The 25549-nt window shown below is 38.0% G+C and overlaps 1 protein-coding gene across 1 annotated transcript in view; it reads right to left on the bottom strand.

Annotated features, from left to right (window-relative positions):
• LOC135479715 (uncharacterized) overlaps positions 1-25549 on the bottom strand; it is a 204841-nt gene that overhangs the window by 121333 nt on the left and 57959 nt on the right. Inside the window, exons 2-3 of the mRNA XM_064759618.1 lie at positions 23325-23480; positions 13248-13410 (exon numbers count right to left, since the gene is read on the bottom strand). Of these exons, the coding sequence (XP_064615688.1) occupies positions 13248-13410; positions 23325-23480 (319 nt within the window). The remainder of the gene's footprint in view (positions 1-13247; positions 13411-23324; positions 23481-25549) is intronic.

Genomic DNA, 25549 nt, shown 5'->3' with positions numbered 1-25549 from the left:
TCACCATTGATTTTCTATTTGAGCTTGGAAAGCAATCAACACGGCCGGCCGATCTGCTACAGGCAGCTAGTGGGGCAAAGTTACGCTCATGTTTGTTTATCCGTCACTGGCCAGTTCCGATCACAGGTCTACAATTAATTAGACAGTTACAAACTGTGGCGTGGCGATCAAATGCAGACCCTGTCAGTTTACAACGCTCGTTTCTTTTCTGGATCAGACCAGGTTCACCCGAGATAAACCGCCCAGAGGGGATTACAGAGCTGCGGGCAAAACCAAAACCACTACCCCAACTTTTCACTCTAACCAGTGAACAGGAAAACAGCATTTCTGCTTACATTTTTGCTATTCAGCCATCCTTAAGCAGAATTACACATCATTGGAAATGATTGGTGTATTTTCTTACAAGGAACAATTTTTTTCTTAATGTTAAATCAATAACATGAATAATTTTTTTCTTAATTTACCTCAAGAGGTATGTATTCATAATCCCTGTATACATGTACAGAGAGAATACTTCATACATATATATATATACAAGAAAGAAGTTGAGTTTTCTGATGTGGAGAATAGTTATAAGAGAAAGCAAATGACACCTTATCAAATTTCTACATTCTTGCATTTCAACTGCAGTTTGCAACTTTCGTTTGCAATTGCAATTCTCATTAGGAATACTAAATATATATATATATATACACATTCAATTATACATCATCCTTAAAAACAAATCTCGGGGGCCTCCGTGGCTCAGTTGGTTAGCGCGCTAGCACAGTGTTTGACCCAGGAGCCTCTCATCTATGCGGTCGCTGTGAGTTATTCAGCGACCCACGGCTGGCTTCCTCTCCGGCCGTACGTGGGAAGGTCAGGCGACAACCTGCGGACGGTCGTGGGTTTCCCCGAGGCCCTGCCCGGTTTCCCCCCCACCATAATGCTGGCTGCCGTCGTGTAAGTGAAATATTCTTGAGTATAGAGTAAAACACCAATCAAATAAACAAATAAATAAAAGCAAATCTCAGTGCGACTGAATCTTACATATGTACGTGTTGAGGGAGCCATTATATAATGTGACAACACCTGCTGAAATTCAGACATAAAACTTTATAGGAAATGGCTCCTCCAACCATACAACTAACAACTGGTATGGGGAAATACGATATTGTAACAGTCTATACATGGGTATGTGTGATAAGTCTTGGTGTCGTAATTTCAGCTGCGGTCGTTGGACTATGAAATAAAACCACAGATAAAGGGATTTTCTTGGCACACTTCCCTAGTCTCTGTCTCCTATTTTATTGAATATGGGTGTTATATTTGCAGACAAACACTTGTCTGTGTCCCTCATTTGTACATCCAGAGCTTCCTGCCCAAAGATGCAGTAAATGTGGTCAATATGACTTGGCACTGAGACTGACTATTTCTGGTTTTGATAGGGTAACATTAATCAGGTTTTCTCCGGTCCGTCTGTTTAGAGTACCAAGCTCAATGAGAACAACAGATCCAACAGACAGCTAGAACACAAAATGCTTAGCCAACATTTTTGGTAAATTTTCCACCGCGTACATTTCATATGAGTTTACTATATGTATATGACATCAATGACGGCAAATATTTGGGCCAATTATCCGTGCCGTCTGCTCTTTCAAGTTTTCCCTCTTCTTGACGTCTGCTTCTTCCAATTTCAGCTCGGGGCTGTCTGTTCCAGCCATTCGGATCAGAGATTAGCTATGATACCCTCTGACCCTAGATGACCTAACCCACTAACAAATCATAATAGTGCATAAAATTTGACACAATGACACTCAATGGTCAAACAGGCTGACTGATGAATGTAATGACTGGTATCTAAGTTCATACCAACACCAATCTGATGCCAGCATTTTCCACAAACCTTCACAAAACCTCCTCAAGCCTTTTCTGTATAAAAGACATCTTCCTTGCGTGTTTCCATTGTTTCAACAATAACAGTTAATATTTACTACGTGTATAGCAATGAAGCAAAAAATTAACAAAGATATCAAATTATTATTTTCTCCCTGGACTGTATCTCATTTTGCGTAAAAGCATAAAATCTGAATACTGCTACATGTAGATGCTGTATATGCAAATTCAACATTCGGTTATTAGATAACATGTTACTATTAAAACAAAAGCAAATCATTTCTAACTACATGGATAACCCCCTTTTAATAATGACACATTGTAGTAACACACTGTAATAGCAAGAATGGCCACATGCAGGGTATGGCTGTTTACAAATGTACGAGGTTTTTCTGACTGGCTTATAAAATAGTTTGATCGATTAACAGCTCTGTATGTTCAGGGGAAGTGCTTTTGGAATGATTCAATTTGCTGTTTTTGGATCAATTAAAGAAAATCAAACTAGTCACATTGTCATTCGAGAAATGAAAATACCATGTATCATCAAAACGATTTGAAATTGCAATGCAAAACACGATTTCGATGAGAAGGTCTGAATTTATTATGTCTGTAAGAAGCAAGTAAAAAGTACATTTGTGAATTAAGATTTAGATATGCTTGCACGAATATTAAACAACAGCAATTCATCTTCTGTTTTTTTGAACATTTTCATCAAGTCTTTATAACATAACATGATTTTATTTGATTAGGGACCCAAAAAGATTTATGCTGTCCATGCAGTATTCTAAGCACAGGAATGCCATTACAATGTTACTAATTTTTTTTTGACAAAAAGGCAAAAACCTGGTAAAAACATTAAGCACTGTTGTATTTCCACATGACAAATCACATAAAGTGACCAGAAGTTTAGAATACCCAAAAATGGCAATACTGCAAAACAGAGAATTTAAAATTCTTTGAAAGAATGTATACAGAGGTACAGGTGCATTATTTTCACGGTGTATAAAAATACTGGTTTTTCTTTCATAGCATGTTCATGTACTGTGACTGATTGTATTCAACTTTTCCACATATCCTTGTCAAATGGTCTCCTGTAAATGAGCCAGTTATAATGGCATTTTATCCCAAAGGACTGACTGTCTGTCATAAGCTCAACTAAATGATATTATCCCATAACCACGCCAAAAAAGAAATTCCTGCGGTTTTATATATGGGATTGACATGTCCTCATCGACATTTGTTGGCCTGAAAGAAGGGGGACAAAAACCTAATCACAGTTGTAGATTAGCACCCCAGCACCCAGAGTCAAGTGTCAAAGACTACATTAATTGAAAACTGTGTGAACTTAACTCCAACTAGTATTACACTTCTAGCAGTAATCCTGACAAACCAGTTGCTTTATTTCATCTCAAGACATTTGAGAAAGGTTGAGGAAAACTTCAGTCCCTGTCCTGTGGAATCTGAGTTTCCCATAGCCTGAAAAAAACTTCTACAGTACTGGCGTATACATCTAAATGTATCCAAATACACAAATATGTAGCATGACTGATGTGTTGATCTTCTAAACATGTAGCTTCATGCAGATTTAACTACTTGTCACAATCTGTACCTATGAAATAATGGACTGTTCCGGTGCAATTAATCAACATAGATCTGTTTAATACTGTCATACATGAGGAATCCTGTAATTTTTACAATTCTTCCAATCAACTGCCACATTGAAATTCCTGTGAGCGTTTAACTGTAAATGTATGTGCCATGTTCTAAGGTCTAAAGATACACCCTCCTGTACACATAGAACTGTCCACTATACATGTAAATGTATGTGCCATGTACTCAGGCCTATAGATACACCCTCCTGTACACATAGAACTGCCTTGTATACATGTAAATGTATGTACCATGTTCTCAGGCCTATAGATACACCCTCCTGTACACATAGAACTGTCCTCTATACATGTAAATGTCTGTACCATGTTCTCAGGCCTATAGATACACCCTCCTGTACACACAGAACTGCCTTCTATACATGTAAATGTCTGTACCATGTTCTCAGGCCTATAGATACACCCTCCTGTACACATAGAACTGTCCTCTATACATGTAAATGTCTGTACCATGTTCTCAGGCCTATAGATACACCCTCCTGTACACACAGAACTGCCTTCTATACATGTAAATGTATGTGCCATGTTCTTAGGTCTATAGATACACCGTCCTGTACACATAGAACTGCCTTGTATACATGTAAATGTATGTGCCATGTTCTCAGGCCTATAGATACACCCTCCTGTACACATAGAACTGCCTTGTATACATGTAAATGTATGTGCCATGTTCTCAGGCCTATAGATACACCGTCCTGTACACATAGAACTGCCTTCTATACATGTAAATGTATGTGCCATGTTCTCAGGTCTATAGATACACCCTTGTATACAAGTAAGTGTATGTACTGTACACACTATATATATATAACCCAAATTTCTGATTCTAAAAGAATCCAAGGGCATGTACATGTGATCTGCTAGTACACATCAAAATGTGTTTCTTTCATTATATGTGTACATTTTGCAAATACAGTGAATGTAGAAATGAAATTCCGCTCGTATCATGATCACTCCATTCGATATATCACAAGATTGTTTTGATTCTAAGAAGTGGCTGCAAACCCACAAGATGAAGTGTTGGCCAAAAAAATGTGTTGTGTACACGGATTTCTTACTACCATATTAATTACTCCCTTGTGTAGTTTGCTGAATTTCAGAGCTTATGACCAATAATGACAATGTCATTTCAGAATAAAATCTTGACTGACACATCAATGTAAAAAGGCCACTGAAGGTTTCTTACATCACTGTTGTGTGGCCACAGCTGTCACTGAACGTTCCAACCTGACAGAAGCTCAATATAGAAGACTGTCAAAATAGATTTTGGCAGAAGATGATACTGTCATGAGTTTTCCCATACTAAGCTAAATTCAACCAAAGATAAAATATTTCTCCCCCTCCTCCCTCCATCTCCCCCAAAAAAGCAAAAACATGGAAACATCTTTTATTCTTTGTTCAATTTTGTTTTTATATCATCATTCTATCATCCAATCATAAAAAAAACTATATCGCCACAAAATTTAAACTTGGCTTTACATGCATTAATTTCAGTTACACCCTTCATTTTTCAGGATTCTAGAGTGAAACGGTTAATGCTCATGGTTTGATATATGTTTTAAAAATGTCAAAGACTATAATATTGCACATGTGATCACCTACAGATTTTGCACCTATGTACAAATATCATTGGCAAAAACAGCTTTCTGTGACAAAAACTAGACTTAAGTACCAGCTGAGGATTTGATCCTGTGATCTCCACGTTTTCAGTCTCATACCACTAAACTTAAGGGCGGCTTGAAGGTAGAGCGGATGCACACTGATTGTTCCATCCTGTTACATTTTCCTTTATCAGCTTTGTATGCAGGTACAGCAAAAAAAAAAAACCTACACAGACAGTTAAGAATGATCCTTTATAATAAAGCACATCTTTGTTCAAAACAACATTTTTCATGGATGTGCACAAACAATTTAAAGAATAGATGAAAAGGTAGTGTTACTATGCACACCTGTACACACATACTGCACCCTCACACAGAACTACGCTCTGTAAGTGCATCACATTCTCACTATGAAAACTGATTAAAAATTTTTCTATGAGGGTGTTGGTGAAAAACATACCACACTGTCCTAACATGGACTGAGCATTTTTGACACCCACTTTGTATGTGAATGAATATTATCGTTATTTGTACCTGGTAATTATCTGATGTTATCGCTTAAGGAGGCGATTGTAACACCTGAGTTGACATGCTCTGATAAGAATGAATAGATTCCCTGACCACATGAGCGGTGTGTTATTTCACATAGTATGAATGTATAGTTCATACGATACATTCATACCTATACCTGTACGAAGATGTACGTGAATATATATATAAACAACATTATGTACTGCCTCATTCCTAAAAACCAGTCACAAGACAGTAAAAACATATGTAATAAGTATAAAAGTGATGGTGAAAGTTTTCACGTTGGCTAAAATTAAATACCATGGGGATAAGGAAGACATACAGAACAATTAACAAGGATTAAGTAAAACTGCCTGTAGTTTTACAGCTTTCAAGCCGTCAATCGCAAATGAGAATGCTACTGTAGGTATTACTAGTCAACATGTAGGTTTACAGGCTCATGACATGCATTACCGTCTGCTTTTTCTGTTTTGTTTTTTTTTATGTGAGGAGGGAGGGAGGGGGTGGGGAATCTAGAATATGTGTGGTGCTTATCAGATCTGCCACACAACCTCTACACCTCTGACACAGAATGTAGTCATTTTTCAGGTGTGAAATACCTAAGTGGATGCAGGTCAACTGAATAAAATATGTCACTGTGTCTGCAGAGCTTTATATAGGACTACAAACATTCCGGAACCATACGCGTGACCAAAATCTACACCTGTACGTACCTGGTACACATAAGACATATAAAACACCTGTTTCTTCTAACTAGAGATGGCTATAAATAATTAAATCTACAGTACATATAATTTATGCACAATACACAATGCAACTACAACACAAAGTATTTCAACAACTGGCTATGTACAAAGATCGGTGAAAACACCTTAGAGAATAGAGGCCTGCTTTGCCTATAGCTGTTAGCATGCTATACCGCCCCACAATCACACAGAAGCCAATCACCAATGTGTCCGCTAAGAGTTCAAATCCAGCTCATGCTGGCTTCTTCTTCTGTCATATGTGGAAAGGCCCGCCAGACGGTCGGGGGTTAATCTGGTCTCTGCCCAGTTTCCTTCCACCACAATTCTGGTTGCCCTCATGTAAGTGAAATATACTTGAGTACAGTGTAAAACTCAACTAAATAAATAAATAAATATGATTGCCTGACCACAACAATTAAGGCAGATACCATACTAATGGGTGAAATCAAATATGCTTAAATTATGAAAGAAAATTAAAAAGTTTACTAAGTCATTCTAGACATTGAGACAAACCCACATACAAGTATGCATCCATGTAATCCGTTAGAACTTTTGATGCCTTTGTAGAGCAGGCTTGATCTTCTCCAAACATTTCTGCCCCAGGTTTGAAATGTGTGTGTGTTTTTTTAAGAGGCTGAGAGTGCGGAGTACAGCTATCTTTACTTTTCAAAATGTTAATCTCTGACATGTCTAAGTTGTCAGCTCACATCACATAATCACTATAAGCAGGGCTCTGAACTGACAATTGCTGAATGATTAACAGAAAAACAAAGACAAATGATGTGTACTCATATTTCAACTCATTAACCTGTGTGCAGGTATTAAGCTCTGTCAAAAAGAGCACCTGGGCATTTACTCATCAGTATTAATGAAAGTTTTGGGACATATTAGTTCATCCCATTTATTCTGAATGTTCCGTAACATTTAATTAAATTTGTTTATGCATAAAATTAAAAGTTAAAACATACACAGAGGCTGTTTTAGATGACTTCACATACACGCAGCTCTGTACTGCAGTAGAAATTTGTGGACAGACATGAATACAATGTATCTGTGCCTGCAGCTTACCTGTGCCCTAGAGCTTTAACCTGTATCCTGTAAAGCTCCCCGAAGCAACACACCTATCACCTTACAATAACAGCTTTCATTTTTTATACAGGACACAGTTAGAAGTATGCACCTACCAGCAGTTAGCAACAACTGATTATTGGATGGAATTTTTGTGAGCCAAAGGTAAGTCAAACTTAAATGTCAAATATGACGTCACGTTTACATTCTAGAACTCCTTCATAATTACGAACATATTTCGCAACTAAAAGTTTACAACACAGCTCAACACTGTGAGAATAGGGAAGTTTCGAGTTGGAACTCTTTTGTTGGCAAAGGTAAAAAACGTTCCACTGTGTCATGTGAATGGTGAAAAAATGTTAGGCATCATTTCATTAAAATCGATTTACTGATCATGTGTCTAACTCTTTGCCAGACGCACAAATTACACCTCCTTCCATTAAGCACTTCTCAAGTTCACAAAGGTTCAGATTCTCAATTTTCTCATCATTCGTCTACTCTAAATGACTTTTTATGACAATTCTTCAGACGCTCATGTTATAGTGAATGTGATCAAAAATAGTTACCTAATATTTTTGACAACACTGCCTATGACTTGATTCCGTTAATTATAGCCACAATGAGCGGATAAATTCCAAAAAAATTGTCACTTTGTTAATGTTCCTGCACTGGATACTTTATGTATTAGCTTGACCTAAAATTACGTCCACGTTACGTCCAAGTCCAATCTTAGCAAGGTGTTATGAGGGTTGTTTAGAATGAAATCCTTGAGTTAAAATGTCACAAGATCAGTTTCCGGCGCCAAAAATAATATTTCATTACCATTATTTGCCTTTAAATATGCACAAATACTTACATGTAGTAAACACAAAATCAGCTCAGAATTGGCAATTCATAAATATATGTACGTCATGTTAAAGTAGAACCCCAGTGCTTGGCCTTCACATAGATCGTTTGAGTGAGTGCGAGTGAGTGCTTGGGGTTTAACGTCGTACTCAACAATTTTTCAGTCATATGACGACGAAGGAATCATTAGGGTGCATGCACGTGTAATGTGCCTCCTTGTTGCAGGACGGATTTCCACCGCTCTTTTATTTAGTGCTGCATCACTGAGACGACTTACCGAAGGCAAGTAAGCCGCCCCGCCCGAGCCATTATACTGATACGGGTCAACCAGTCGTTGCACTATCCCCTTCATGCTGAACGCCAAGCAAGGAAGTTACAACTTCCTCTTTTAAAGTCTTAGGTGTGACTCGACCAAGGATTGATCCTGGATCTACCGGTCCCGAAGCGGACGCTCTACCAACTGTGCTATCCGGGCCGGTTAGATGGTTTGAAGTTATCTGAATCGATTCTGATCATTAAAACTTCTAAAGCAGACGCAAAACGGTAGAATTTGGTGATTCGCTGCTGACATGCGATGCAGCTCAATGTTTACTAGACAGACCACCAGAGACAATTGCTATACTTTTACAGCTAACTTTTACAGCTACAGACATTATTCCATGTCCAAGTGTGGCTTGCGAGTCCAATGAAACATTAAGGCAGGATACTGTAAAGTTACACACATGGCCCAAAAATGCCGCAGACTGAGAAAATATTTTCCAGATTTCATCAAAAAAAAACTTCAATCGTAGTTTTATGAGACTTGCTACTAAAAGAAAAGGCAGAAGGATGAGCTTATATCTCCCAACAAAACCAAATGAAAAAAAAAGCAGTTCGGGAGACCAGAAGTTGTTCAGATAAACTTGTTTGTTTGAAACCACAGGCTCGGAACTGTAAAACTGTAGAGAGCTGCTAGCATTTCATACACTGAAGCCCATAAGGAGAACCCAGATAAAATTTAATTGGCATTTAAATCCTTAAACAACCCCTTAAGGAGAACCCAGATAGAATTTAAATTGGCATTTCTTTGAGTTACCAATCGCATTGTTGCATTCATTATAATTCAAGCCCTCTTTATTTTTGCTGGTAATACTTTTTTCAAACATAAATGATTAGGTTTGATTGTTAAATTTACCGGGTGTCAAGCGACAAACTGTTCTCGTCACTCACAACTCACAATCCGCTGTCCCGACTGCATGGATCCTTGTATTGCCAGTATCAGTTGACTTGTCTATAAAAATTTATACGTGGATTGCGAAACCATGAGAAATTATCCTCGGGTGCTACCATAGTGTCATACATGTCTAATTCGTGTCAACTGATGAACAAGACGGAAGCACGTTTGCGTCATCTACAATGTAAATATAAGCCACTACGTGAGAGAAATTGTATCGCACAGTCGCTATGCTGTATGCGCTTTTCCAGGTTACAACTCCGGTGACTCCCAACATATTTGTTGTGAAACTTTTTTGTTATTATTTGATTTCCAGGGTGCTAATTAACAGGTGTACACATATGGATAATTACAGATTAAATCATACGATGACTTCCGTAAAAAGCTCACAGTGGGTAGGCCTAATGCATGGATTTGGCAATGCTTTGCAGGGTCTTTCAATACATAATCCAGGCAGGTCTTACCGGCATGACGTCACCAGGTCAGGGCTCCCCAGTCGACAAGATAGGCAGAAGGTCCAACTTTAATGTTCTTTTTTTAAATGGAACTAGGTTACATAATATAATTTTAAGTGCAGTTTACAGACTACCATGGAATAAATATTGTGTCAAGGGAACATTTAGTGTGAAACTAAAGTTGTTAGGGATTTCCTTTAATAATGCAATAATCAGCACATCACATTTAGTAATAACTACTTGTTCACAATTTCACAGTTTATAGTTGAATCCTCAAATTTTAGTCACCTAATATTTTATAGTCACCATTTCACATTTTACACTCACCACCTAATATTTTACAGTCGCCTCCCCCACATTTTATGGTCGCCACCTTACAATTTAGTCACTACCTTACATTTTTAGGCACTACTCCACATTTTACAGTCACAAACTTCACATTTTACAGTCACCACCTCACATTTTAGGGTCATCACCTCACATTTTATGGTCACCATCTCACATTTTACAGTCACCTCCTCACATTTTTTTGGCACCACCTCACATTTTACAGTAACCACCTCCCACCTCAGTCGCCTCATCACATTTTACAGTCCCCTCCTCACATTTTACAGTTGCCTCCTCACATTTTACAGTTGCCTCCTCACATTTTACAGTCACCAACTTATGTCACTGCTTAATCACTACATCACAATATGATACCATATTTATCAGCTAGTATTTATATTAACGAATTAGTCACTTTGAGAAAGAGGCCATTATTTGTCCATTTTCTTCTATGGATCATATAGCCATGATGTGTGGCCCATATGCGTGATGTCGGCGCCATCTTGATTGGCCGGTACATGTGGTCTCATTCAGATCATCTGCATTTGCCTACTCATTAGCTGTAACTATGGCAAGATTTACCTTAAGCTTGCTCTCCTTGAAAGGCAAATTTATGTAAAAAAAAAAGTATTAATAATGGTCTATCATTCACCTAACTCACTCATTCAAGGCAGTAAAAACCTGAGATATCCGAATTCATGTGATCCGAGTTTTGCTTTCCCATTTCTCTACAAAGTTTATTATAGTGTTGATGGAAATATAGAATTGTACCCAAATTCCTAGATGACCTGTGATAAGTTATCTCCAAAAGCTATGCTTGTATTATAAATTAGCCATTCATAGCGCTTAAATTAGCATGTACATGTATAAGTTCTGATATAACTACACACTATACATGTATTTAGCCCTTAAAATGACTTCCAAAGAAAATTTTCCACTAAACGAAATCATGTATTGTAGGTAATGGGTTTGCATTTATTTAATAATTGCAGAAACAGTCAAAACTTGATCTGCATATTATCATGATTATGTGAGAGTTAATAACCACTCCGGGTACCTTTCCTTTTTGAATGTTTTTTTTTTCAATCTGAGTGTACAAACAAGGTAGGTGTCGAACAACGTAGCATTTGTTTTAATTAAATTAGACGAGTTTATGCAGGTAGTATGTCGTAAAACCCTATGTGGATGATGGGAGGATTCTTGGCCCATCATACAACAGTGGTACACCCATCTTGCTCTGATATTACGCCCTTCCGAACCACATCCGTTCCAGATAAATCACTTGGCCCATCATACACCGGTGGTACACCCATCTTGCTCTGATATTACACCCTTCCGAACCACATCCGTTCCAGATAAATCACTGGAATCAAACAGTTCCTCTATGTGTGGTGGAGAAGAAATGTGTGTTAAAAAGCAAAAAAACCTTCTCAATTTCTTCAAGACTGCCATTTTGAGCTGTCGTTTTCCTCAGGGAAAAATTACAGATTTATGTGTGAATACAGATTATGCTTTTCAATAAACATTTCCAGCCCATTTACAGTCTTCATACATATTTTGTGTGCACATACCTGTATCAATGTCTTCAAGGGTTATATTGTTACATTCAGTGTGTATGTGTACAGATACACACTCAGTATGTATGTGTACAGATACACATTCAGTATGTATGTGTACAGATACACATTCAGTATGTATGTGTAGAGATACACATTCAGTATATATGTGTACAGATATACATTCAGTATGTATGTGTACAGATATACATTCAGTATGTATGTGTACAGATATACATTCAGTATGTATGTGTACAGATACACATTCAGTATGTATGTGTACAGATATACATTCAGTATGTATGTGTACAGATATACATTCAGTATGTATGTGTACAGATATACATTCAGTATGTATGTGTACAGATATACATTCAGTATGTATGTGTACAGATACACATTCAGTATGTATGTGTACAGATATACATTCAGTATGTATGTGTACAGATACACATTCAGTATGTATGTGTACAGATATACATTCAGTATGTATGTGTACAGATACACATTCAGTATGTATGTGTACAGATACACATTCAGTATGTATGTGTACAGACCATCAGAAACTTGAAATTGATCTGTATCACACCATGAAACCTGCACACAAAAGTTCGAAGTTTTAATTAAATACGATCAACTGCTTTGATAAAGTGAAAGTTTGCAAAAATTTGTCTTGACATTGTGACCAACGGGCCAACGGACATATGGATTGATAGACCAGGTGCAATCCTAAAATCTTCTCTCACATTTACATGTACAACTGTGTATGGTCAACTGAGGAAAAATGGGAGTCAAACATTGAAACGACTGGTATATATACTTAGGTTGTAGACACTGTGTCAACAGTAACCAAAGCCTTGTAATGGTCAACATACACGTGAACAGCAGTAATTCATAATGACCACCATTTATATGCTTGTCAAAGCCTTGGCTACATGTAAGCTTCGAAATAGCTACATGTACCTGTAGATATTATGAGTGACCTGAATGTAAAATTCTGTAAGTTCAAGCAAAAACTGTTTCAACGTGATACATGTTTTAATACCTGTACATCACAACGTGTCAAAGTCATCCTTGGCACAGCCTTAGTTACCATGATTCCCAATATGAAGGAGTTCCTTCATGTAAGTAAAGTAAGTAACTTATACCAGCTTTAGCCCAGAGGTTGTCATAATCAACATGCCCACACAAACTGGAGAAAAGAGAGCAACGAAAAGCAACAAGAAATAGAAAAATAAAAAAAAGATTTCTATCACTACAGTTCCTTATAGATGACAAGAGCCTTGCACAAACATTGCAGACGAACAGCTACTACAGTCCACATAGGATACAAGAAATAAAGAGAATGGCTGCAGTACTCACCAAGTGTAGGGTGGGAGGGTCGCATCTGGCAGCGAGCACGTCTTTGTCTAACACACTTCACCAGACATAATGCCAGCACCAGGCCACAGAGTCCACACAGCACTACCGGCACCACAATCTGCCATACTTTCCACGGGTTTGGGGGCACCGCAGCTTCCACAGACTGAGGACAACAAGATATTGGACAACTTTAAACTCAGCCCTTTTCAGGGATTTCTTATGACAGATGACGGCAAACAGCCAAACAGCAAAGAATAACAGCCTCAGGCTTCTTAACTATCGATACAGCGATATGGTCTTCCCCAGTCACATTTAGGGTGTGATTTACGCTTGGTTGACTGGCCTTGCTGAACACTACTGCCTGAGAAGTGATGAACACGAACTCTCATATCGGTCAGGGACCGGCTGTGCGCGAGTGTTCTGTCTTACTGGCAAAGCGGAGCTGGGACAGAAGGCCACTGCTGGTGAACTGGGGTAAATATGGTTTATTCAGTCTTACTGTGATTGCACTGGTTACATGTATCATTACCCTTTATGTTCAGTTTCAGTTCTGAGTAAAATACAGAAAAGCGAAATGCACCAATACATGTAGCTCGATCCATTTAATTATGTACGATGTGAGTGCAAAAGAATATAACAGCCACTCACCCAATCAGAGCTACAAGTAACTGAGTTCCCTTCATCAATGAAATGGCCTACATATCCAACATGACAGTGTGTGCTGAGGGTGACAGGGATTCTAACTTCTACAAACGGCCAGATACACAAACAGCAGCTATTCAAATACCAACACAAATGGCTGGGGACTCTACCTTACTATGCCTGTATGCCCAAATGACATAATAAGGTGGTGTTACCCAAAATTCCTCACTATGTTATGTATAATTTTATAAAATTAACTTGCTCCATGCATAAATATATTTAGGCTCTAAAATAGCAGGAAAAGTAAAAATTAAACAAGCTAATATATATACAATGATCAAACTGCTTTGAAAATCCATCAAGATACACTGAAACTTTATATAGTTATAACTAAATCAAGTCAGCTGAGTTTGTCAAGTTTTTCCACATTACATATACATGGACAATAATTATATGTTAAGAACCCAGCTCATCAAGATGCAAAACACTGTTCTATAATCATTTAACATCTTGAGTCTAGTGTTAATGAATTATTAATTTATTTAATTGGTGTTTTAAGCCATATTCAAGAATATTTCACTTATACGACGGCGGCCAGCATTATGGTGCGAGGAAACCGGGCAGGGGCCTGGGTAAACCCACGACCATCCGCAGGTTGCTGCCAGACCTTCCCCATGTAGAGGGGAAGCCAACATGAGCTGGACTTGAACTCACAGTGACCACGTTGGTGAGAGGCTCCCAGGTCATTATGCTGCGCTAGCGCGTTAACCAACTGAGCCACAGAGGCCCCACATGTATATTAGCATACATGATCATGTACATGTGAACGGGGATATAAGTAAACAAAAATGATTGCAGCTTATGTATGTAAACACATTCCAGTTATAGCTCAATGCACATGTAAGCTGCAATCATTTTTGTTTACTTATACCCCTGTTCACATGTACATGATCATGTATGCTAATATACATGTGGGGCCTCCGTGGCTCAGTTGGTTAGCGCGCTAGCGCAGCGTAATGATCCAGGAGTCTCTCACCAATGCAGTCGCTGTGAGTTCAAGTCCAGCTCATGCTGGCTTCCTCTCCGGCCGTACGTGGGAAGGTTAGCAAGCAACCTGCCGATGGTCGTGGGTTTTCCCCCACCATAATGCTGAACGCTGTCGTATAAGTGAAATATTCTTGAGTACACCGTAAAAACACCAATCAAATCAAATCAAATTATATACATGTGCATGATCATGTATGCTTATATAAATCTACATGATCATGTATGCTTATATACATCTACATGATCATGTATGCTTATATAAATCTACATGATCATGTATGCTTATATACCTCTACATGATCATGTATGCTTATATACATCTACATGATCATGTATGCTTATATGCATCTACATGATCATGTATGCTTATATACATCTACATGATCATGTATGCTTATATACATCTACATGATCATGTATGCTTATATGCATCTACTTGATCATGTATGCTTATATACCTCTACATGATCATGTATGCTTATATACATGTACATGATCATGTATGCTTATATACATGTACATGTACTTTTACACATGAATATAAACCCAAATCAGTTGGGTGATCAGCAAAAAGTAAATCTTCTTGACTTTGACATTGGAGATCAAAATGATGTAACTGAGCCACTGTTCTAATCTGTAGTACTTTACAGTGTATGTATGTTTGTGCTCATAAATACATTTGTATACATACCGCAGTACACAAACACCCAAGACTGTGTTACTGCAGAAAACACTGTAGTCTTACTCTGTAATCTGGGTCTCCTTGAGCACACTAAGTATGGCAGGGATTTCACAATCCAAATAGGCAATGACTGTACATGTATGTTTCATAAAATGGGACACACAATAACATATCAAAACAACGCATTTTACACTGAGTGTGAAATATGGGCAATATTAAAACAGCCTTTTACACTAATCTCATTATATTCTTTGAACTACAAAATCTGTAAACATAATTTCATAAAAACTTTTGTCTGACAATTATTCAAATGTGAATAATATTACGATTTTTCAAAACTCTAATGTTTCCATCACACGGACCTGTTCTGTTGCGAACGGGTTTTTTTTTTCATCGTTCTTTTTCAAGATAGGATAAACTGTATGAATGATGCCTTCTGTGAAAAGATGAATGGAAGGATACATTTTTCGGCCACAGATAGACGAAAAAAACATTATCGAATGATATATCGTGATTTAGGAATGACACGGCCATGCACAAAATAATATTATCCAATAAAATATAGCTCCATTATTTTCTGCTGGTTGCCTCAATTCTCAGGGGGACTTCACCACAGTAATCTAAGTAGGACATCAGCAAATGGCACCCTGAATTACTCTGGTATTTTGTTGGATTGCCATGACAAAATGTCATGGTTTTAATTATCCCATTACCGTTGGCATCTCACGCCCTAATTTTTATTAGTCAGTATTTCTTCACTTAAAGCTACTTTGCCAGTTTGGCATCGTAAATTTTTCTGGTTGGAAATCAATTTTTTGGCAGCTTCATTGTTCACATCTTCATTCATTTTCTTTTTTTATCTGCAATCCTACCCAGCAGGTATAAAGAGACTTATCCAATTCACTGGGAAGGATTTCTCCAATTTCACAGCTTTCACCCCTCCTTCCTACTCCCCCAACTCACAATCATGTCTGGGTTGTTCTATATGCAAACACCATCAGTGCACACCACAGCAATGGTTTATAATGCCATCTGCAAGCGGTAAAGCGCTCACAACATTTTCAGCTCATAACTCAGAGGTAAACAGGGTAATAATATGTTTGTACTCAGTGATTCAGGAGACCATGTCCCTACGAGGTCGTGCCGACACACAAATAACTTTCTACACGAAGATGGGCCGCCTCACTGTCATTTTCCACATGATTGAGAGAGATGATTACGTATCGGCGGCCAGGACTGTCCCTCCTCCGTTACACATGGATAGCCTCTCTCTGCAACCATACAGCCTCTTTGTTGCGGCCGCATCAGATTAATGTGCGAGGCATGGGATTTTGCTTTATGATGAGGTGTTACAGTACAAAGATCAATATATCAGGAGGAATATCATGCTATTTCCACACTCATCGATTCTCCTTCACAAGCTATTTTCACGGCACTTTCACCCGCGCAGAAAAAACGCTCGTTTATTACAATCACACTTTTCAACATTGATTAACCCCCAGATGAAAGTTTCTGAGAAATAGAAATCTATGTTTTTATCCATTCAGCCCAAAAAATCCTATATCCTGATTTTCATCCTGTCCTTAATTGTTCTTCCTACTGTAAATCCACTTTACTGATGTTAAGCATGGAAGTTTCTCATCCAACTGAATCACTGCCTAAAAACATGAACAACAACTTCTTATCATGAAGAAACATGCATGCATACTTGTAGCTCATGGTGCAGTGTGCTAGTACACCTGCATGTAACTGTAAGAATGAGTGACTGTTCATGAGAGTGGGACATGGCAGAGAGGTTAATGTGCTTGCCTTTCAATCCCTCGCAATTTGTGGTTTCCGCAGCTCTCACTGCCTTGATGAAGATATAAGCCTCCAACACTTATGTGGTCATTTGCACAGTCAGCGCAGATCACCTGTCTTCCACCAATACAGTGTGTATACTTACTTGACATGCATACATGTATGGCACAAAAAATTCATCAGTAACTGCCCAAAGGAGGGTAGTTTAGCCTAAGCACACTAGTGTCCTTCACTCATAAAACTTGAGAATTCTTGAGTCAAATAAATAAATAAATACATAATACAGGTACATGTGCATCTGTAAGCCTCAGTTCTCAGTGAGTTCAGCCACATTTTCTGAACTGATTCTGAGCTGACTGAGCTGATTCGGAGAGACCTACTGATCTTAGAAAGTGCATTGAGATTTTAGATTCTACACGAAAAATATATACATAAATTTCAGCTCAGAAGTATATGACCCGTAATTATTAAACTATATAAATGCTCTTTCTTAGGTGAGTTAATTTAGGTTAACAACTTCACTTGGCCACAGATCTTCACAGTGAATGAGCCAGGGAAGGACAAAAATGCTAAAACATTACACAGCTTTTTACAATCTGCAATAACCCCTCTCGTGCAAACATATGAGGCTGCATAAAATAGGGATGTGTTCCACAATAATGCAAACCATATAGTATTGACTGACATGGAAATGAGCTCAAAGGACAAGTGAATTCAACTGGTAATTTGTCTCTATATCTCACCTCAAAAGAAAAATACTTATAAATGCATGCATCTTCATGGCTTAACTGGATATCCTTTATGACAAATTCAAACTCTGTTTTAAAGAACACTAAACATGTACTTCATGAATTTTAGTTCTGTTGACTGATTAATGAGAAAGCCCAGGATATTTGCTAAATAACTCTTTTAGCCAATAACTCTTTTTCTTCTTGCATTCTGTTAAAAGCTGTAAGAAAATTTAAAAATCAACTGGGTTTCTGCATAAAACACAGCTGGTAGCTTGGATGAATTATGTCAGTTGAGTGTTGTATTCTACATGTTAAACAAGCTGACAAAAAAAAAACAATTTTTTTGACATTTTATGCGGTGTGGTTATCAGACAATGAGGTGTGGTTATCAATCAATGCGGTGTGGTTATCAGTCAATGTGGTGTGGTTATCAGACAATGCGGTGTGGTTATCAATCAATGCGGTGTGGTTATCAGTCAATGTGGTGCGGTTATCAATCAATGCGGTGTGGTTATCAGTCAATGTGGTGTGCTTATCAGTCAATGCGGTGTGCTTATCAGTCAATGCGGTGTGGTTATCAGACAATGCAGTGTGGTTATCAATCAATGTGGTGCGGTTATCAGTCAATGTGGTGCGGTTATCAGTCAATGCAGTGTGGTTATCAATCAATGCAGTATGGTTATCAGTCAATGCAGTGTGGTTATCAATCAATGTGGTGCGGTTATCAGTCAATGTGGTGCGGTTATCAGTCAATGTGGTACAGTTATCAGTCAATGTGGTGTGGGTTATCAGTCAACGTGGTGTGGTTATCAGTCAATGTGGTACGGTTATCAGTCAATGTGGTGTGGCAACACAAAACCACTCAAACCACTCATCTACACATGTATAGCAGTGTTAAGTGTTAAGTCCATATACTCAGGCAAATATAGACAAGCTCCACTGGAAAAATAACTGTAAGCATTTTAATAACTTTCAATCTGTAACTTGATGCATGTACAAAGGTAAGTGTGCATTTCAATTTTTTCAATAAAATTCATATTCTGTGAAATTTTCAAGATGAAACGAAATTTCTGCCTAGCTGTTAACCATGTGTAAAATGTGATAAATCTGTGCTTGAAGGCTCTACTGAACATTGCATGGTCGTAATAACTGTGCCTCGTTCCAGTCGGGCCCTGTTTGTAGCATGTGAAAACTCCACCACTCTTGTACGTGAACATGTCTGTAGAATAACATGGTTAACAATTCATCAACATCCGTCACTTACACCCCAGCCCCTACAGTTTCCACTGTTCCTTGGTCCCTGCTTACAGTACTAAAATATGTTGACATATGGCTTCCAAATCGATACACAGAGAAAGGTGAACTTGCTTTATAAATTTACATGTAGACACACTTAGGTTGATTGATATCTGTCTTTTGCGATTTTTTTATGTCCTGTTGTTATGTGCAATAAAAGTTGTTGGCAAAAACAGGTTTCCATAAGTCAAAGTTCATGACAGTTCCCAGGAGAAAAAATGTTTGTCTGGGTGAAAGTTTTTTTGTCAAACATAACACAGAACGTTTCTCTTCTGATTCACACTCCTTACTTATAAATGCCACATTATGTTGGATACCTTGCCCGCTGAGGCTTAAAAAACAATTTCTGAGTTGTTCTTGGTGTCTAATTTATAGACAAGCCATTGATTTTTCTGGCCTGATCGTCAGATCTTGTGTCGCTTGCTAAATTGAATTGGGCTTGTTGGTGATTCTCAATGACAGTTCATGTTGCTTAACTCCCAGAAGATCACAAGCAACAGGCTTTATGTCTCTGTGCCAATTATTCTGGGCCAAAAGCTGACCATGCGAGATAAAAGATGATGGGTGTAAACCATGGAACAGCCAAGGGAAGAGAATATAGAGATTTATCTCCACAAAAGTATCTCCTATTGCACTTTATTTATCTGATAGAGGTTTAACACCGTAGTCAGGAATATATCATTCATTCATGTATGAGTATGGTCCGGTTCTTGGGTGGAAGACAAGGCCAGAGCATTGAAAATAGGTATCGGATAGGTCAGTAGCGGAGTTAAACAACATACTGCCCTCACCATATGCTTTCGTAAAAAAAAAAAAAAAAAAAAACATTTTTCTGTCAAGGACGTAATATCCTCTCTATATACCATTCAGTTTCAATTCAAACCTTCCTGTTAAGACCAATACTATTTTGCTAGTATTGCTCCATTTCTTATATCAAGCAATATGATATTTAAATTGAAAAATAAAGTTTTTTCCCACTCTCTTGAAAATCTTTCAAAAAAATTCCAATACACCTAGTGAGAACGCCTTTAGCATGCAATATTAGTGCTGACAGGCTTGCAATATCAAAGAGAGACGCCTGCACAAGTAAAATATTTCCACATGCAATGTGTTCTTAAATGATCACATCCAAGACCACCACACTGTTATGTGAACACATCCACGACCAGACTGTTATGTGAACATATCCACAGCCAGGCTGTTATGTGAACACATCCATGACCAGACTGCTAAGTGAACACATTCATGACCAGCTTGTAATGTGAACACATTCACGACTAGACTGTTATGTAAACATATTCATGACCAGACTTATATGAACATGTCCACGGCCAGACTGTAATGTGAACACATCAATGACCAAGCCGTTATGTGAACACATACATGATCAGGCTATTATGTGACAATATCCATGGTCAAGCTGTAATGTGAACACATCCATGACCAAGCCGTTACGTGAACACATCCATGATCAGGCTATTATGTGACAATATCCATGACCAAGCTGTAATGTGAACACATCCATGACCAAGCCGTTACGTGAACACATCCATGATCAGGCTATTATGTGACAATATCCATGACCAAGCTGTAATGTGAACACATCCATGACCAGAACCCTACATGTATGTAAACACATCCATGACCAGAACCCTACATGTATGTAAACAAATCCATGACCACCAAGGTGTTACGTGAACACATCCATGACCACTTCAGGCTATAGTATGTGAGCACAAGTGTGACCAGACTGTTATGTCTGGTCATGACCTATTTTTCAGGTGAAGACATCCATAGCCACAGTCACACTAAAGAAACCACACTCATACCTGGAAATCTACATATTCTATGCCAGAGGGCGCAAAGACCCAGGAGCCTCCCAACAATGCGGTCACTGTGATTTTAAGTCCAGCTCATACTGGCTTCCTCTTAGGCTGTATATGGGAAGGTCTGCCAGCAACCTGTGCATGGCTGTGGGTTTCTCCCAGGCTCTGCCCGAATAAGGGAAATATTCACAGCTTAAATCACCAATCACATAAATAAATAAATAAATTTGATCCACCAGCTGGCAGTGGAATTGATCACATTAGTTCTGCATGAGGGGGCTATTGTGTGAGCAGGATCTATAATGTGATGTGTAATGTGCTGTTTAATTTTAACTTTATTTATTCGTTAACCTTTGCATAGCAAAGAGTCATGTCTCACCCTCTGCATATGTGGCAGCAAGATTCTTGTACTGTTAAAACTCCTGAGTGGCCAGATTCACATATAAACCCCTGGCTGGCCAGATTCACATATAAACCCCTGATTGGCCAGATTCACATATGAACCCCTGAGTGGCCAGATTCACATATAAACCCCTGAGTGGCCAGATTCACATATAAACCCCTGACTGGCCAGATTCACATATAAACCCCTGACTGGCCAGATTCACATATAAACCCCTGATTGGCCAGTTTCACATATGAACCCCTTAGTGGCCAGATTCACATATAAACCCCTGAGTGGCCAGATTCACATATAAACCCCTGAGAGGGCAGATCTCATACAAACCTCTCCAGGACAAGATTCATAAATCTACATTGCAAGATTTATGTGTAAACCTCTACAAGATAAGATCCATTTACATGTACAAAATATGCTTCATGCAGATATTATCTGCTGGAAGAATACACATACCTCAGACTCATATACAGGTGATTCGGAAGTATAAAGCATAACTTGCTTTGAGGTTTCTGCATTCTGGGCAGCCCGTTATTAACAGATAATGTACAATATATATGTGTATAAACAAAGTTTGTGATATAATTCTCCACTGAGGCTGAATGAATATTATTAAGGATTACATTTATTCTGCCCAATTCTGCTGCCTAATAAGGCTCCATGTCTCCTAATAACATACCGACACATAATAACTTACAGTTTGTGCAGATCTTCCACGATCCATAAGTCCAGCCAAAGGCAACTTGCGATTGCCATAATTTGTTTGCAATAATTTCATTATCAGCGTAAACTGATTTATACATGAACACTGGCAGTATTAGAAACAAATCAATCACTCATAATGCATGAACACCTAATCAATGTACTACACTAAAACAGCTGACTAAGATACATTTTTCAGTGTTACAATGAGCATTATATCTTTGTTGGAAATTAAATAAACTTGTTCAGTTAATGTACATTTTGTGATTATGAGTGCATGTTTAATGATTTAAATTTCTTTAAATTTAAAGGAGAAGAAAACTTAAAAACATGACATTATAGGCTGAAAAGAGCACATTTTTTCTATCTGGTGGTGCCTGCTGCATAATTTTGCGATTTTTCCTCACCATACACATAAAACCTGAGAACGGCAAAGCTGGCATAAATCACTGAGTTCATGGTGTCCTCGATTTTTAACACCCTGTAATTTATGCTGGGGGTGTGTTGCCTCTCAGCCGATGAGAGTCATTAAAACTGCCAGCTTGTTCGTGTAAACTCGGAACCTACATCCAACATTTCAGTTTCTCGATTGTCAGGCGAAAAACAAACTGTACTGTTCGCTACCTTCTAGGAAGAAGAGTTCTATCGGAAATGTATGAACTGCACTTCGGCAGTTTCCGACGGCAATTCTCCTCCTGACACAGAAGACTTCAGGACTAGTTCTTAGGCAAAACGGAGTTGCCCAAAGCAGATATTGGCGATGACTTTATTCATAATTTATCAACTTGAGGTAGATATTAGAATTTTTTATGGCATGCACCTGCAAGGAAATGCATACTCTTTTCAATAGTATTTGATTGATATTTTTCTGCTCCTTTAATTATCACAAAATCCTCTCCAACATTATAAGAAAATTAATACAAATATATATTACACGCATGTCCATGTACTCACCTGAATGATTGTAACTTGTACCACAGTGTCATTTTCCTCCTCTTGGATGGTATATGAAAGCCTGACATTGTTAACTATCTCCTCAACTGTACCACTGGTGTTCAAGGTCATCTGCAGGTCACTGTGCGATTCTGAAATCCTGAAGTGCATCTTTGTCTGAAATAAACCAATGAAAACATGATGCAGCATCTCCATATTTCCACTCAGTTCTGATATACTCAAAATGGAAACACTGATGCCCAGTAATTCTTGCGCTAATGTAGCTAGTCCGCAAAAGTAAATTAAGGAGTTAATTTGAACGGAGAATTATATAGGTCAGTAAAATGCAACTGACGGCACTTCTGTGAAGACACCTGTCAAAGCATGTATGTATTAACTCCTTAATAACTTCATGACTATATGGCTCAGCAGTTTTATGGATATATATCAGAAGCAAAATATACCAACTCTGACCTTTAGCATGCAAGTCAATGAAGACACTTTAATCAAGTCGGGGCGATCAGCCAATGATCACTGACCTTGCATGAAGAGTTAATAGGGTTCACAACAGTTTTGATTACACACTAAAAGTATGAAATCTGACATGACAATTAAAGTAGGTCAAAGTTCATTTGTGCTAAGCACAATATTAATCTGGTTTCCTGGACTTTTTGGTGAATTGATGCCACTGGGACTTAAAAATTGTCTGAAATGGCTATGAACTTTTGAGAGAAGTTTTGCACATGTAGCAAAGCCAAATCAGCCCAATTATAATTAGAGAAATTGGGTCAAAGGTCTGCACATTTTTGTTCATTGGCCTGTAAGACATTGTCTTTGACAATATTCACATTCATTACTGCTTCCTACTCAAAATGAGATTAACATGTGCCTGTTTTGGAAATTTTCTAGACTGAATGATACATGGTTGTGATCACATTTATACCTTTGAACACAACTGACAGAAGGGCAAAAGGTCAAGGTTATATATTTAAGTCACAGTGATAGAAGTTCAACAAATGATCAACATGTCCCAGAATGCACATTCAGATAAAATAATCATCACTGACAATGGAAGGTTTTCATGCTGTTATTCCAAATCTTCAGTAAATGTTATCATTGATCAAAGTATCCATTAAAGGTATTAAGATGATATTCATGAATAAATTTAAACCTTTTTGTCTTTAGAAAAGGAGTAGCACTAAATTTTGATCAAGCAGTTAGACAGCCTCATGTAAGTGTATTGTATTGTTGTTGTAAGTCAGCTGAGGTTTACAGACACTGTCAACAAAGACCAGCATCCGATTACAAACTTACTAAAAGTTATTTAAAATTTATACAATCGATACTCAAGTGTTTTGAGCTTGTTATCTATCAAAATAAAAGTGAAAACAGTATACATCCACCTTGCCTATATGTACCTCAGTTCTATCTCAGATACACCTAAATTCTGTAAATGCAGTGTTTGCCATTTTAGCAGGTTTTGATTACACAAAAATGCACCACATATAACATGGAAAAAATTTTGAAAACAAGTGGTGAAAGGCCAAAATCTAAAACAGTGCAAAAAACTACGATTTTGCAGTGAACAGTATATAAAGGATATGTAAAGCACATACTGTTCTCTAACTTTCTGTCTGTACATAACTTCAAGAAGAGTAGATAATACTCGAGGAAGTACATATACTTCATATACAACAAGCAATAGGGGATGGGAAATAACAAGCAAAAGGGGGCTCAAGTTTCTGCTGGTACAATGCATGCACCTAAAGTTATGTACATGTATGAAGTTACATCAGGTACAGTAAAGCTAGAATGAATAAACAAACCAGAACATGTTATCATTCCTACTTTCCTACATGTAATTTTCCAATCTTTCAATGGATCTGTTAAGGATTGACCAATCTAAGGTGTAGGAATGAAGTATGAAATAATATATGTGTATGTATTTACTGGATATTAGGTAGATCATGCATGTAAACTGAATCAATTGATCACAACAACAAATTACTTCACATTAACCTTGAATTCTTTGTTCTCACTGTACATGGGACCTTAATGACAAAATTAATAAGTGATAGATGGCACATGTGTGGCTGTACTATCTAGTAACTAAGCCCACAGCCATCCATCCCACAGCTTACTCCCAGTGTATCTGTCTATCCGTGACCACAGTCCTCCATCCCACAGCTTACTCCCAGTGTACGTATCTATATCCATGACCACAGTGCTCCACCCCACAACTTACT

Source organism: Liolophura sinensis, chromosome 12, assembly GCF_032854445.1.
Source record: "Liolophura sinensis isolate JHLJ2023 chromosome 12, CUHK_Ljap_v2, whole genome shotgun sequence".
NCBI classification, from domain to species: Eukaryota; Metazoa; Mollusca; class Polyplacophora; order Chitonida; family Chitonidae; genus Liolophura; species Liolophura sinensis.
Note: the sequence above shows the minus strand (reverse complement) of the source record. Positions and strands in the feature narration are given on the sequence as shown.